Genomic DNA, 14,700 nt, shown 5'->3' with positions numbered 1-14,700 from the left:
TTAATTAAATGAAGAACATACATGTTTAGTGAAAACAATAAAAATTATTATATGTTTGAATGAAAAATACTGCACAATTTAATAAATATTCTTATATATATAATAAAAATTATCATGTACACATATAAAAGTTAGCATAGACTTAAGGAGGTTATACACAAATTACTCTTTTTTTAAAAAATATAATGAGAATGTTCTGAAATTTTGTATACAAGTAGATCTTTTCATTCTGAATACAACGGTATAATTATTTTCTTATGTTGATCGGTTAAATTTTTTGTAATTAATTATTGAAAATAATATTTAACATTGGCTCTTATGGAGATTTCAACCATTTTTTTCGGATAGAAAAAATGATGAAAAAGTCTTGAAAAAAATCACACATATACTAGAAACCGAGTTTTATTAATTGCGCGAAAAATTTTCATATGTTGATCGGTCAATTAATGAGAAATTAATTATAAACTTTACAAAAATTAGATGTGGCAACGTATGGCATGTTCAAACACACACACATACCCGCAATCCCATATATTGTATACGGGGCGCAGGCGCTTTACACTTTATTATTTTACAGTGTAGCCAAGTTTCACTTGAGACTGTGACGTCAGAAGCTCCCGGCAACGCCCGCAATGAATTTGTGTATAACCTCCTTAAATATTTTTTACTATATAGCTTTGTAAAAATTCTGTTTGTGGGGCGAAATAACACAAAGATGGCCGACCGATTGAACAAATGATTGAACTGTCATGTAATTTCAAGCATTTCTACAGCCTTATCTGTTGAAGCTAGGCATGGGGTTAAGCGAGGTTTATTGTTGGTTATTTATTTCTCAACAATTTATCAAGAATAACTTTTTTCTATTTAACAATTAGTTTTCGAGTTTTGAGCGTGTAAATAGAAAAGAAAAAATGTTGCCGGGAATCGATTGCTATTCTCCGTGAATCTAGCACAAACTGCCCAACTTAACACAAAAAATGTCCAAAATTTTGAATCTACACAGTCTGATATATATTTTTCATTAAAATAGAGTTTAAAGTTGATTCAAAAAAATATAAATACGAACAAAACATAATAATTTATTTAGTGAACACCTAACGATGGTCCAGTTTATGAATGATGTAGAATGTGGTGTCGTATTTTCTGAACGCGACTAGGTACCAGTTTTTAAACATATAAACAAAATAAATAATAATGGCGGCTTTAAGAATTCAAGTGTCACAATTTGAAGTTAAACATGGTGGCGTTCAACAACTGAGTCTCGCATTGATTTTTCAAACCCAGTTGTTGAATTTAATATAATTCATAATAAACTTAATCAAGAAAAAACAGAAAATAATAAAAAATAAAAGCGAATTGAATTTCAAATCTATTATATTTTATTAATCATACATGATAAATTTTGCATATAATCATAGATAATTTTTTTTTTCCTGGGGTCAGCACTGCTACATTATAATTCCGAATATTTAAATGCAATCCCTGGTGAAAATATTTCCCCGAATTTTTCCGAATTTCTCCGTGATTACTCCAAATTTCTCCCAAATTGACCCATGCGTAGAATTGAGTGGAAAAATGTTCTCCTCGTCGTTGATCTCGGAAGAGTTTCTCGGTGGTAAAATTATTTTTTTCAATTGTTTCTCCGCGTGTGTTTTTTTCGCGGAGAAATATTTTTGAACGTTCCCTTACCCAAGTTGATTCGTAGAAACGACGGAAAAATTTATCCTCGTCGTTGATTTTCGAAAAAATTTTTCAGCAGTAAAATTATTTTTTCACACGGTTGGAGAAATGGCGGACAAATCTTTCCACCCTTTCTTCAACTTTCTCCACCATTTGTTCAATTTTTTTCTAACTTTTTCAATTTTCAATTCTTCCAAAAAAAATGACTAATTATTAATTGTTACATAACGCAAAGCATAATGATGTTAATTTTTTTTGTAAAAAATCAAAATTCGAAGACACTTTTTTTCAAAAAAGTTCATATACCAGACGTACTTGGTCTGCAAAACTCCCGTGATCGTTTCATCAAATTGATGAATGTGGGGAAATGAGTGGAAAAATTTTCCCTCGTCGTTGATTTCGAAAGAATTTCTCTGCGGTAAAATTTTTTCCGTCACACGTATTTCCGCGTATTTTTATCGCAGAGAAATATTTCCGAACGTTCCTCTACCCAAGTCGTTTCGAAGAAAATTTAAAAAAAAATTTCGATACCTTTCTCCACTCATTTCTCCGCATGTGTCAATTCTGGAGAAATTTGGACTAATCGCGGAGAAATTCAGGAGAAATCGCGGAGAAATATTTTCACCAGGGGCAACATAAGTTATTTTCATAGCAAGTTTTTGATTCGAGCTTGGGCCTCGGCCAGCTATCGAATGCTCTCTAGGTCCCAAAAATTTTGTGGCGCTAGTAGTTGAGAAATTCTTTCGTAGCAATTAGCATGCGCGTAACGAATACACACTAGCAAGTAATATGTACATTGTACACGTGAAACGAAAAAAAACTCCACTGTTTGGAAAGTTAACTATCTTTCAAAATCCGGAGAAGAAAAGATTAAAATTGATGAAAAAAGTTTGAAATGTCACCTATCTCTGTGTATTAAAGTCATCAATTTTGACAAACATTATCTCGAGAAAGTCCGAAGGGAAAAAAGATGACAGTGTTGATAACAATTTTATTTAAAAAAATCTCATAGAATTTCAATTATTTGAAATATACCGTAATAAACATCAGGCAAATAACGAGACTATCAAAATCGGATCCAGCAAAGCCAACTCTCCAAAAAACCAATTAAAAAATCTCTAATAGTTTATTAGAATTGTTTTTTCGTCCGACTTCCTACCTTTGTTTTAATAATCAACATCAATTAGTCTATGTAATCAGACCCATTTTTTATTTCCATAGCAAATTGAGGCAAATCGCCAGGTATTGAAACAAAATCACCAAGTTCACTCACTTTACGCTTTTTCGGCTAACTGTCCACTAGCTGTAAATACTTGAATTTCATAACATGACTGAATAAGAATAACTATACTTTTACACTTAAGAACCTTTTTTCGATATTCTGGTTTTTTCATAATAATTGAAAGTATTGTAAAATTAATTCAATGTGGTTTTTATTGTGAATATTCAATATTATTTTTTTTTTAAAACGAAGTACCTAGTTCTTTCATTTTTATAAATCAGTTAACGAGTGTAAATATTCCATAAAAATGTTGTAAAAAAAAGTATTAAAGAGAAACAAATTGAAGACAAAAAAATAACCAATCAATACGATATTTTTTTCGATTGGGCTTATAGAAAATGGAAGTTAAGATTGAATTTTTTCTTTCAACAATTCTTCAAGTTTACGCATGTCAACAGCAAATTTACGTATTCCATCGCTGAGTTTATCTGTTGCCATTATATCTTCATTTAAAAGCCATCTGAACTCAGCTTCATTGAGATTTATTTTTTCAAGATCACACTTCTCGGCGGCCTCTTTATTCAAAACTTTTTTTACAAGACTAGTTGACTTTTCTAGTTCCTCGAGAAGTTTTGGACTGATTGTAAGCAAATCACAACCGGCAAGTTCATGAATTTCACCGATATTACGAAATGATGCACCCATTACAACCGTTTTGTAGTTAAATTTTTTATAGTAATTATAAATTTTCGTTACTGACATAACTCCTGGATCGTCAGCGGCTTCAAATGATTTCTTGTCAGTATTAGAAACGTACCTATTGTGAAATAAAAATAATAAACAGGTATGAAATCAAAATACGTATTTTTTTAATTTTAAACAAATTATTACCAGTCAAGAATGCGTCCAACAAATGGAGAAATCAAAGTTACGCCTGCTTCAGCACAAGCAACAGCTTGAGCAAATGAAAACAAAAGAGTCAAATTACAGTGTATTCCATAATTTTCTTCTAGTTCTCTGTAATACAATTTTGATGAAAAAAAGGACATTTATTTGATTGTTACGACAGTTATTGTCTGTCATATTTTTTGATCCAATAGTTGTTGTTTCAAACTTACTTGGCAGCTTGAATTCCTTCCCAAGTTGAAGCAAGCTTTATAAGAATTCGCTCTTTGTTAATTCCAGCTTCTTCGTAAAGAGAAATCAATTTCTTAGCCTTTTCAATACTTCTTTCTTTGTCAAAAGACAATCGAGCATCAACTTCAGTTGAAACTCTTCCAGGAATAATATTTAATATTTCTTGACCAAATAAAACACATGTCATATCGATTGCTGCTTCTGTTTTCTCTTCAAGATTACTAAAATTTATTGCAGTTGTAGAATAAAAAAAATATTCAATATCAGTTAGTGGAAATACTTTTTTTCGTTCCAAAAGATGAATGAGAATTTTACCTGCCAACTTTTTTGCCATATTGAACAGCTTTATCTAGTAAATGGGCATATTTTTTTTGACCTGCAGCAGCAAGAATTAAGGATGGATTTGTCGTCGCATCTATGGGCTTAAATTGTTCCATCGCTGTTAAAGAATATAAAATAAACCAATAAAATAATTCTTTTGTTTTTTTTTTAACCTGGCGAATTCAGTCAACATTATTACAATTTAACGAAAGAGTGTTACTTGATAGAGGAAAAAGGTCGTGGCGATTGTTACGTAGAGGTCACTGCTTTAATGAGCATCATTAACCGTACGATAGGTCAAGTTTCAAAGGAAATTTCAAAATATCTATAATTTTACTCCAAAAATAGATGAAAAAATTAAGTTATTTCTGTCAAAATTTAAATAACAAAAAGTCAAACAGGGCAATTATTAATTTGTAAACGAAAAATATTCATGTTCAGTTTGTGCGCTTACAAGAATCACGCGATATGTTGTCGCTTTGACTTTTGACTTACAGATTCTTTTTCTATCTGTAGAAAATGATAGAATAGTATTTATTAAATCAAATTTACCCTGAAAATCACCGGTATCAGCGACAACGATAGTCAAAGCTTTCAGCTGTTCCAATGAGCTTGTTATCTTCACTTTCTTGCACTGTGGCAAACTCATTATTGCAATGTTTATTATAACACGTAAATTGTTCAATAAAAATATAATCAGCAATTCGTAGTTTCGTCGTCACGATTAAATGTAGAATATATAATATCAACCAACAAGTTATTGCCAACCAAGAAGACTAGAGACCAGCACCCGTATTCACAGGGCATTACAATTTAGGGCTTGTTTCATCCACCGGTGGCGCTTGTGGAGCTTTTATATGTAAAATCTATATAAAAAAAATTTTATAAGCGCCATCAGTGGCAAAAAGAAGCCCTAAATTGTAAAAAATTTGCCCTGAGTATACGGGTGCAGGAGAGTCAACTCCCTGTAGTGGGGGATAGGCTGGATGGGACCAAAAACGTCGTAAACTTTTACACAGGGGCAGGCTTTATAAAAACGCCGTTTCAGCGCTGTTGTCGACCCACGAACCACGCACACATGTATTGAATATAATACATATAATACATATACTTAATAAATTAACAGTCTATTTAAATTAATTCCTTAATCACTTGCCACCAATATTTTTATTTATCATAAAAAATATGATATAGACTACAAATTAAATTATTTGGCTAAATTATTATATATGATAAATCAAAATATTGGTGGCAAATAATTGAAGAATTAATTTAGACTGTTAATTTATTTATTTGGTTCCATCCTTTTCTTAGAAAATATTTTCCATAATTAATCGATTGAATAGCTATTAGAAAATATATCTAAGGGAAAGATGTGGCCAAATAAATTTATATGTTGTCTAGATTAATTTCTTGGCAACATTTTCTATAATAAATTAAAATATTTGTGGCGAATAGTTGAGCAATTTTTTTAGACTACGAATAATTTATTTAGCTACATCCTTCTTTTAGCAAAAATTATTACATACAGTCAATTAATTGTATAAATTTAGATAACAAACTTGTGGCGTATTTTGATATCAAATTGATATACGTAAAATAGAACAAATCAGCATTAAAATATCAACAACAATTGTGAACAATTGTGGTTCACGAGACGCCGAAAGCGCCTCTCTGTGGCCAAATGTACAAGCCTTATTTCACGACATATTTTGTCCCATTCCCAATGTACATAGTTGACTCTCCTGGTCTCTAGTCTTCTTGTTGCCAACCAAGAAGTACAGAACCATGAAGATTAGAGACCAGGAGAACTAACTCCCGTGGTGGGGGTAACATTTCGTGGTATGCAGTGGCATGAACTACGATGGCTATCTAGAGTGCGCCACTTTTACTCCTGCACACGCACCCGCACCGGCAGACCAATTCACAGCACCCGTATTCAGAGCAATTCAGAGGATGTTCTCATTAGGGCGTTTTTTTTCCGATGGTGGCGTTTGTGAAGCTTTTCTATGTGAAATCTATATAAAAAAAATTTTGTCAAGCGCCATCAGCGGAAAAAAAAAGCCCTAATGAGAACAATTTTGCCCCGTGAATACGGGTGCAGGGCATTACAATTTAGGGCTTTTTTTCACCACTCACGGCGCTTGTGAAGCTTTTGTATGTAAAATCTATATAAAAAAAATTTTTACAAGCGCCATCAGCGGCAAAAAAAAGCCCTAAATTGTAAAAAATTTGCCTTGTGAATTGAACTGCCGTATTCAAGGGGCAAAATTGTTCTCATTAGGGCTTTTTTTTCCGCTGATGGCGCTTGACAAAATTTTTTTTATATAGATTTCACCAGTAAATGGTCGATTTTTGAGGTTTCATACACTTATAGTAAGATACTGTAAGTTACTGTAAGAAACTGTAAGATACCTCTGACGCCATTTTGAACATTCTTATTGACTGCCGACTCGACAATTAGTTCTTATTGCTCGATATATATTGGTACATGTAATTTATTTGTTATATAAATATATAACAATCAAGGAAAACCAGTTTTAAGGAATTAATGGTGCTTGAAACATAATTTTTTGGCAACATTAATTCCTTAGCTCCATCTTTTCCTTAGCTACTGCTTTTCCTCGGACATTTTCTATTTATATTAAATAAATAATATACATGTCATTTTATTTTTTAAAAATAAAAATGTCCAAAAAATACATGTACCTAAATTTATTTTTAAATAATACAAATGTCCAAGAAAAAGCAGTAGCTAAGAAAAGGATGTAGCTAAGGAATTAAGGTTGCCAAAAAATTATGTTTCAAGGAAATAATGTTGCTTAAAATATAAATCTTCAGCAACCTTAATTCCTTAGCTACATCTTTTCCTTAGCTACTGCTTTTCCTTGGACCTTTTTGATTTTTTTCATAAATAAAATACATGTAAATTTATTTTTTAATGATACAAATGTCCAAGGAAAAGCAGTAGCTAAGAAAAAGATGTAGCTAAGGAATTAATGTGACTAAGGCATTATTTCCTTTAAACATAATTCTTTGGCATCCTCAATTAGCTACATTAGCTACATCTTTTCCTTAGCTACTGCTTTTTCTTGGACATTTGTATTTTTAAAAAATAAATTTACATGTATTTTATTTATAAAATAAATAAAAAATGTCCAAGGAAAAGCAGTAGCTAAGGAAAAGATGTAGCTAAGGAATTGAGGTTGCCAAAAAATTATGTTTCAAGGAAATAATTCCTTAGTCACAATTCCTTAGCTACATCTTCTTCTTAGCTACTGCTTTTTCTTGGACATTTGTATTTTTAAAAAATAAATTTACATGTATTTTATTTATAAAATAAATAAAAAATGTCTTGAGGTTGCCAAAGAATTATGTTTCAAGGAAAGAATTCCTTAGTCACATTAATTCCTTAGCTACATCTTTTCCTTAGCTACTGCTTTTTCTTGGACATTTGTATTTTTAAAAAATAAATTTACATGTATTTTATTCATAAAATAAATAAAAAATGTCTTGAGGTTGCCAAAGAATTATGTTTCAAGGAAATAATTCCTTAGTCACATTAATTCCTTAACTACATCTTTTCCTTAGCTACTGCTTTTCCTTGGACATTTTTTATTTATTTTATAAATAAAATACATGTAAATTTATTTTTTAAAATAATCAACTTTATTAAAAAGAGAAAAAATGTAGCTAAGGAATTGAGGTTGCCAAAGAATTGTGTTTCAAGGAAATAATGTTGCTTAAAATATAATTCTTCGGCAACGTTAATTCCTTAGCTACATCTTTTCCCTAGCTACTGCTTTTCCTTGGACCTTTTTGATTTTTTCCATAAATAAAATACATGTAAATTTATTTTTTAATAATACAAATGTCCAGGGAAAAGCAGTAGCTAAGAAAAAGATGTAGCTAAGAAATGAATGTTGCCAAAAAATTATGTTTTAAGGAATTAATGTTGCTTTAATTCTAAATAACTAATTTTTTAAATAAATAAAAATCCCAAGGAAAAGATGGAGCTAAGGAATTACAGTTGCCAAAGGAATTCTTTTTCAAGCAACATTAATTCCTTAGCTACATCTTTTCCTTAGCTACTGCTTGTTTTTGGAATTTTTTTTTTTTAATAAATGAATCACATGTATTTATCGGATAAAAAAAAATTGTAGCACGAAGGTTCCACTTTTATTCGTAGGAGGCGCTGGGAACGCAATGTAAGATACCTCTATGTATGAAATCGATGATGTAAGATACGTTATCTTACATGGTATCTTACACATGTAAGATACCAAGGTATCTTACCTACCTAACACTGCACCCGTATTCAGAGGATGTTCTGGTGCTGCACCCGTATTCTCAGGGCAAATTTTATACAATTTAGGGCTTCTTTTTGCCACTGATGGCGCTTATAAAATTTTTTTTATATAGATTTTACATATAAAAGCTCCACAAGCGCCACCGGTGGATGAAACAAGCCCTAAATTGTAATGCCCTGTGAATACGGGTGCTGGATTTCACATAGAAATGCTTCACAAACGCCACGATCGAAAAAAAAACGCCCTAATGAGAACATCCTCTGAATACGGGTGCAACAGGGGTACGTTCCAAAACCTTCGTTCAGTGTTTTTTTTTTGCCATTTTTTTTATCGCAATAATAAGTTTATCACTTATACTTGTTATTGGTAAGAATAAAAAATAACTAACTAATATTATTCTCCTTCCTCTACCAAAAAATACATCAACTGGATAGCTATTCTCGACATAATTATCCCCTGTAAAAGGGGATAACATGAAAATGCTCGAAAGCGATATAGTCGTTTGATGGAAACCATTGAAGAAGATACAAATAAAGCCATAAATTAAGGTAAATTTCCACAAAATAGTTATCCCTGTCGCCGGGGATAATTATGTCGAGAATAGCTATCCTGACACTAATATAAAAAAGTTTATAGGGGTGTTTAAAATTTTCATATATTTGATTTGAATCGCTGCCATCTCGATATACCGAACTGAACCAGGTTTTGGAACATACCCCTGGGCAAATTTTATACAATTCAAAGCTTTTTTTTGACATTGATGGCGCTTATAAAATTTTTTTTATATAGATTTTACATATAAAAGCTCCACACCGGCGGATCAAAAAAGCCCTAAATTGTAATGACCTTTTTTTCCGATAGCGGCGCTTGAAAAACTTCTTGTCAAACTTTTTCATGACTAATTATTAATTCATGACTAGAGAGCTCATTTTTTCTGTGTTACGTTGGAGTTCACATCGATCATATGTATGTATATGATTATGACTTTATAGGTGTGTTAGTTCACTATTCACACCGAGCGTATGCACGGAGCGTATGCAAGGAAGCGCTAGAGTTTTGCGGTCATTTGAAGAAACTTTAGTAACTAAAATTTATTAAAACATTCGTTATTTTCAGTCATTGTGTTTATTTTGTTAATTTAATAATTTTTTCTCAGACGCAAGAACAAATTACCAATTAATAATAATGAACGAGAGCGAAAGAACTGGAAAAAACGAATAGCAATAAATAAATAGTAAATTTTAGTTACTACAGTTTCTTCAAATGACCGCAAAACGCTAGCGCTTCCTTGCATACGCTCCGTGCATACGCTCGGTGTGAAAAGTAAACGAACACACCTTATGAGTTATGAGTGTTATGACATATGTATGTCTATTGTGAATAATTGGAGCGATTAGAGCCATACTGACTCAAGCTCACAGGGCAAATTTTTTTTAATTTAGGGCTTTTTTTTGCCAAAACCAAATAATTATAAAAACATTTGGGCATGACACCACATTACACAAAAAAATATATAAACAAAACCTTGAGCAAAAGTGTTCAATTAAAAAAGAATTTAAAAAATACTCCAAAATTTAATCAAAACATCAATAGTGAGATTTTAATAAGGTTATATTTATTTATTTTTTGAACCGTGACAATAGCACAGCTCATACTGAAATCACGGATTCGCGCATGCCCAGTAGGTCCGTAGGAACAGCGGCCATGTTTACAAGCGAAATGTTGCTTGTCGTGAGCCCCAAGAAGACTAGAAATACAGGAGGACGAACTTACCAAAAAAGTTGTGTTATAGATCGCCGCCAAGAGGTTGAGTGGGCGCGCTGTAACGTGCGCGACTTTTTATCAAGTGCATAATGCGCAATACGGTAAAACATACTCTGACAAACATCATGTGTATAATGCTCTATTAGTGTTTGTCAGAGTATGTTTGTATTGTGCGCATTGTAAAAAAAAAGCGATACAAGTCGCGCACGTTACCGTGGTACTACTAGCGCCCCTCAATTATGCGGCGATCACATAGCGGAACGGTTTTTATATACAGGCGAGATAGGGAGTAAGTCCTGCATCTTCAGAGGCCATTAGGATTTTATTAGTGCTTGATGGTGGCGCTTGTGAAGCTTTTCTATGTAAAATCTATATAAAAAGTTCACAAGCGCCGCCATCGGAAAAAAAGCCCTAATGAGAACATCCTCTGAATACGGGTGCTGTATTTCTAGTCTTCTTGTGTTTGTCAAAGTATGTTTGTATTGTGCGCATTGTAAAAAAAAGCGATACAAGTCGCGCACGTTACCGGAGTACTACTAGCGCCCCTCAATCATGCGGCGACCACATAACGATACGGTTTTTTGAGGCAAGTTCGTCCTCCTGTATTTCTAGTCTTCTTGTACATAATACATCATTTATTTAACAAATAAAATTAAAACAATTTATTTCAATAAAAAAAACACCAAGGACAAGCAGTGTCTAAGAAAAAGATGAAGCTAAGGAATACTCTAACTGAGCTACACAAAAAAAAAAAAAAAATGTAAACGAAAACAACAAGGGGTGCATTCCTTTAATAAAAAATTTTTTTTCGTTTTGCAATTTCGCCCTGTGATACCGACTAAAAACTAGAAACAGAAAAAACGACAAAAGTGATAAATTTCTCTATGCAATATTCCAGGCTTTACAGTTTACGATAATGTGTGGTATGAGCTATGTGACAATAACAAACAATCACAACAAGTCAATTTTCTATTTATTTCAGTTTGATATAAACATTGAACAGTTATCCATCTAATAATTGGAAGCCAAAAAAATAATGTCATGTGCCAGTACTGCCACTACAAGAAACAGCTTTTTCCTATAAAATTTTGTCCGGTATTACAGGGCGAAATTGCAAAACGAAAAAAAATTTTTTATTAAAGGAATGCACCCCATGTGACTTTAGGCACTCGTCCCACTAGCGTCATCACCGGCAAAAAAATGTACTGACTTGCTCCATACTGTGAGCTTCAGTAGAATTCGAGAGATTACCCTCCTTGTAGACCTCCATGATTTCTAGTCTTCTTGTCTTCTTGATGCCAACTGCCGAGTTGCAACACTTGTAAAGTTGTAAAGTCAATCTTTTACAGCTGGGAGAAAGTCGACGGAGGTACTATAGAATTGTTCCTTAATAATTCGTCCAACTTAAAAAATAAAGCTCTGCAATTTTTGACACTATGCAAAAATAACTTGAAACAAAATTTGAATCATATGTAATTGCTTTGATCATCAAGTATTATTTATCTATTTTCTATTAATAACTTGTATCGAAAATCTTTTACAATACTAAATAACTATTTGTATTCAAAATTTATTTATAACACGATCAAAATAATTTTACTTTGTCTTTTAAATAGCCTTATAAATATCAACAAGTATTATGTTGATCTATGAATATCGGCATTTTTTAATTGAAACTTTTTTATTTTAGGAATATGTCATTCAAATTGGATAACAAAAATTTTTACCACAGCTAAGATCCATTAATCACTAACAACATGATTTCGTCTCAGCATAGTAAGTATAATCGATTATTTATGGCTCTATTTCTGTTGTTCATTATCTTAGCTATTATTAAAACTACTGTATAAGTATTTAACTATAACAATTATTCATTTCATCATTGCAGATCAAAATGCTCAAATGTTGAAATATGTTAGTTTAATAACACTAACTATTCAAAATGCTTTGTTGGGTTTAAGTATGTGTTATGCCACATCAAGACCAGGCCCCAAGTTTCATGTAACGACTGGTAAATATAATAAATTCCCAAAAAAATTATATACACTATATTAATATAAACTTGAAAAAGCAACAATGTTATATTTTTCTCTACAGCTGTTTTCATGAGTGAAGTGGTTAAATGTGTGACGTGTTTGATTATTGTTTATCTTGAAACTAAATCATTATCAAAATTTATAACGACTCTTCATGTTACTATAATACAAAATCCAGGCGATACAGCAAAAGTTTGTGTTCCATCAGTTGTTTATATTATTCAAAATAATCTTTTGTACACATCGTCTTCAAATTTGGATGCAGCGACTTATCAGGTATTTCCAGCTTATTAAAAACACAAGAAAAAAAATGTTGGTAATGTACTTGAAAAAAAAAATTGCTCAACAATCAAACATTAGAATACTTTTTTTTTATTTAAATTCTTAATCACTTTTTTCTTGTTTTATTTTTATTTTCATTCCAGGTAACATATCAACTGAAAATTCTCACGACCGCTTTATTTGCTGTTGTAATATTACGAAAAACATTACTCAAAACTCAATGGGCATCATTAGTTCTACTGTTGATTGGCGTTGTGCTTGTTCAATTGGTAGATAGTGATCCTCTGAAAAAGGTATCAGACAATAAGCAAAATCGATTAGTTGGTTTTTCAGCAGCGCTTTGTGCCTGTTTTTTATCAGGCTTTGCTGGTATTTATTTTGAAAAAATATTAAAGCAGTCCAATATATCTGTTTGGATGCGAAATGTACAGTTAAGTTTATTATCGATACCATTTGGCCTAATAAGTTGTTATGTTAAAGATAGTGATGGTATAAGTGAAAATGGTTTTTTTTATGGATACGATTTGTTTGTTAGTTACTTAGTTGTATTGCAAGCTGGTGGTGGATTAATTGTTGCATTAGTTGTAAAACATGCAGATAATATTCTTAAAGGTTTTGCAACGTCACTTGCAATTATCATTTCTTGTATTGCATCAATTTATTTGTTTAATTTCCATTTAACGATACAATTTGCATTCGGTGCACTTCTTGTTATTTGCTCAATATTCATGTACAGTTATCAGCCAAAACGACCGCAATCAGATAAACGACCTGCAAGCTTGGAAAAAATATAAGCTGAAAAGAAAATATCAAAATTAAGATAATAATTACTGAATATGTGGTTGAATGTATTATTTTTCAATACAATATTGTTTTCAAATTTTTAATTATTTATCGCTATTTATTACTTTTTATTTATTTATCCTAAATGATTATTCTTGTCGTGTCACCTCGTTATCGTTAAGGTTGTTTGCCAACAGGCGCAACAGCATACTCGAAGTCAGTGTTGGGTAATTCGACGATTTTCGGGGTATCATACAATCATACGTATGATACGTATCATACGTATGATACTACATAAAGTGTATGATAGTTGAAAGTGCCCTCTTTTTTTATAAAATGAAGTAAATGATCTATTAAAATCACTCACACCACTGTACACAGCTGTCAAACTGTTTTTTCGACAACGATAAATAATAAATAAATTCATCAACGTGTATGAAAAATTTTATGAGAATTAAAACATTATATGAGAAAATAATTGAACAGTTAATATTAGCTGTGTTCGATGGTCGTCTCGGCTCAGTTCCGTCTCACTTACGGCTCACTTATGGCGCTAGCGACGTACGGTTGTTTGAAGAACTACAAAGGCACAAAATCTCAATACAGGTGCTTATCTATATCATCACTGTAAATAAACAATATTTATTGAAGCATTGATACAGTGATGATATAGATAAGCACCTGTATTGAGATTTTGTGCCTTTGTAGTTCTTCAAACAACCGTACGTCGCTAGCGCCATAAGTGAGCCGTAAGTGAGACGGAACGGCACCCGTATTCAGAGGATGTTCTCATTAGGGCGTTTTTTTTCCGATGGTGGCGTTTGTGAAGCTTTTCTATGTGAAATCTATATAAAAAAAATTTTGTCAAGCGCCATCAGCGGAAAAAAAAAACCCTAATGAGAACAATTTTGCCCCGTGAATACGGGTGCTGCTGAGCCGAGACGACCATCGAACACAGCTAACATGACTACTTTCAAAAAATCAGCTAATGAGTTCGTCTTGAATATATTAAAGTATGCCAATATGGAAAAAGATGTCAACTTGGCAAATAGGTTTCCCAGATCAATATAATACGTTCCTCATAGAAAACAACAGGGAAAATATATTTGTGATATTGAGTAATGTTAAATTATCTGTGTGATTATAATCTCGTAATAACTGTATT

General features: G+C 32.0%; 2 protein-coding genes across 3 annotated transcripts; one reads left to right on the top strand and one right to left on the bottom strand.

Moving 5' to 3' along the window:
• Positions 1-3,096: 3,096 nt before the first annotated feature.
• On the bottom strand, positions 3,097-5,162 carry LOC122859509 (transaldolase). Its single transcript, XM_044163134.1, has 5 exons — positions 4,913-5,162; positions 4,355-4,478; positions 4,021-4,260; positions 3,794-3,919; positions 3,097-3,719 (listed from the first exon to the last, which is right to left on the bottom strand). Exons 1-5 carry the CDS (start codon positions 5,007-5,009, stop codon positions 3,308-3,310), a joined length of 999 nt encoding a protein of 332 aa, XP_044019069.1. The 5' UTR covers positions 5,010-5,162; the 3' UTR covers positions 3,097-3,307.
• Positions 5,163-11,672: 6,510 nt separating this feature from the next.
• Positions 11,673-13,639, top strand: LOC122859508 (UDP-N-acetylglucosamine transporter). Of its 2 annotated transcripts, none has more exons than XM_044163132.1 (5): positions 11,673-11,803; positions 12,125-12,210; positions 12,323-12,445; positions 12,532-12,746; positions 12,896-13,639. In XM_044163132.1, exons 2-5 carry the CDS (start codon positions 12,192-12,194, stop codon positions 13,544-13,546), a joined length of 1,008 nt encoding a protein of 335 aa, XP_044019067.1. In that variant the 5' UTR covers positions 11,673-11,803; positions 12,125-12,191; the 3' UTR covers positions 13,547-13,639. The 2 variants fall into 2 exon arrangements, with proteins under 2 accessions (XP_044019067.1, XP_044019066.1); XM_044163131.1 differs by having other exon boundaries at positions 11,680-11,906.
• Positions 13,640-14,700: the final 1,061 nt, after the last annotated feature.

Source organism: Aphidius gifuensis, linkage group LG6 (assembly GCF_014905175.1).
Source record: "Aphidius gifuensis isolate YNYX2018 linkage group LG6, ASM1490517v1, whole genome shotgun sequence".
NCBI classification, from domain to species: Eukaryota; Metazoa; Arthropoda; class Insecta; order Hymenoptera; family Braconidae; genus Aphidius; species Aphidius gifuensis.
This window is presented reverse-complemented; position numbering and strand designations above follow the sequence as displayed.

Coding starts and splice junctions, on each gene's coding strand:
- LOC122859509 (XM_044163134.1), bottom strand. CDS start 5,009: ATGAGTTTGCCACAGTGCAAGAAAGTGAAGATAACAAGCTCATTGGAA. Junction 4,479..4,912: donor TGATACCGGTGATTTTCAGG/GTAAATTTGATT, acceptor ATTCTTTAACAG/CGATGGAACAATTTAAGCCC. Junction 3,720..3,793: donor GTTGGACGCATTCTTGACTG/GTAATAATTTGT, acceptor ATTTCACAATAG/GTACGTTTCTAATACTGACA.
- LOC122859508 (XM_044163132.1), top strand. Junction 12,446..12,531: donor CAAGTTTCATGTAACGACTG/GTAAATATAATA, acceptor TTTTCTCTACAG/CTGTTTTCATGAGTGAAGTG. Junction 12,747..12,895: donor TGGATGCAGCGACTTATCAG/GTATTTCCAGCT, acceptor TTTTCATTCCAG/GTAACATATCAACTGAAAAT.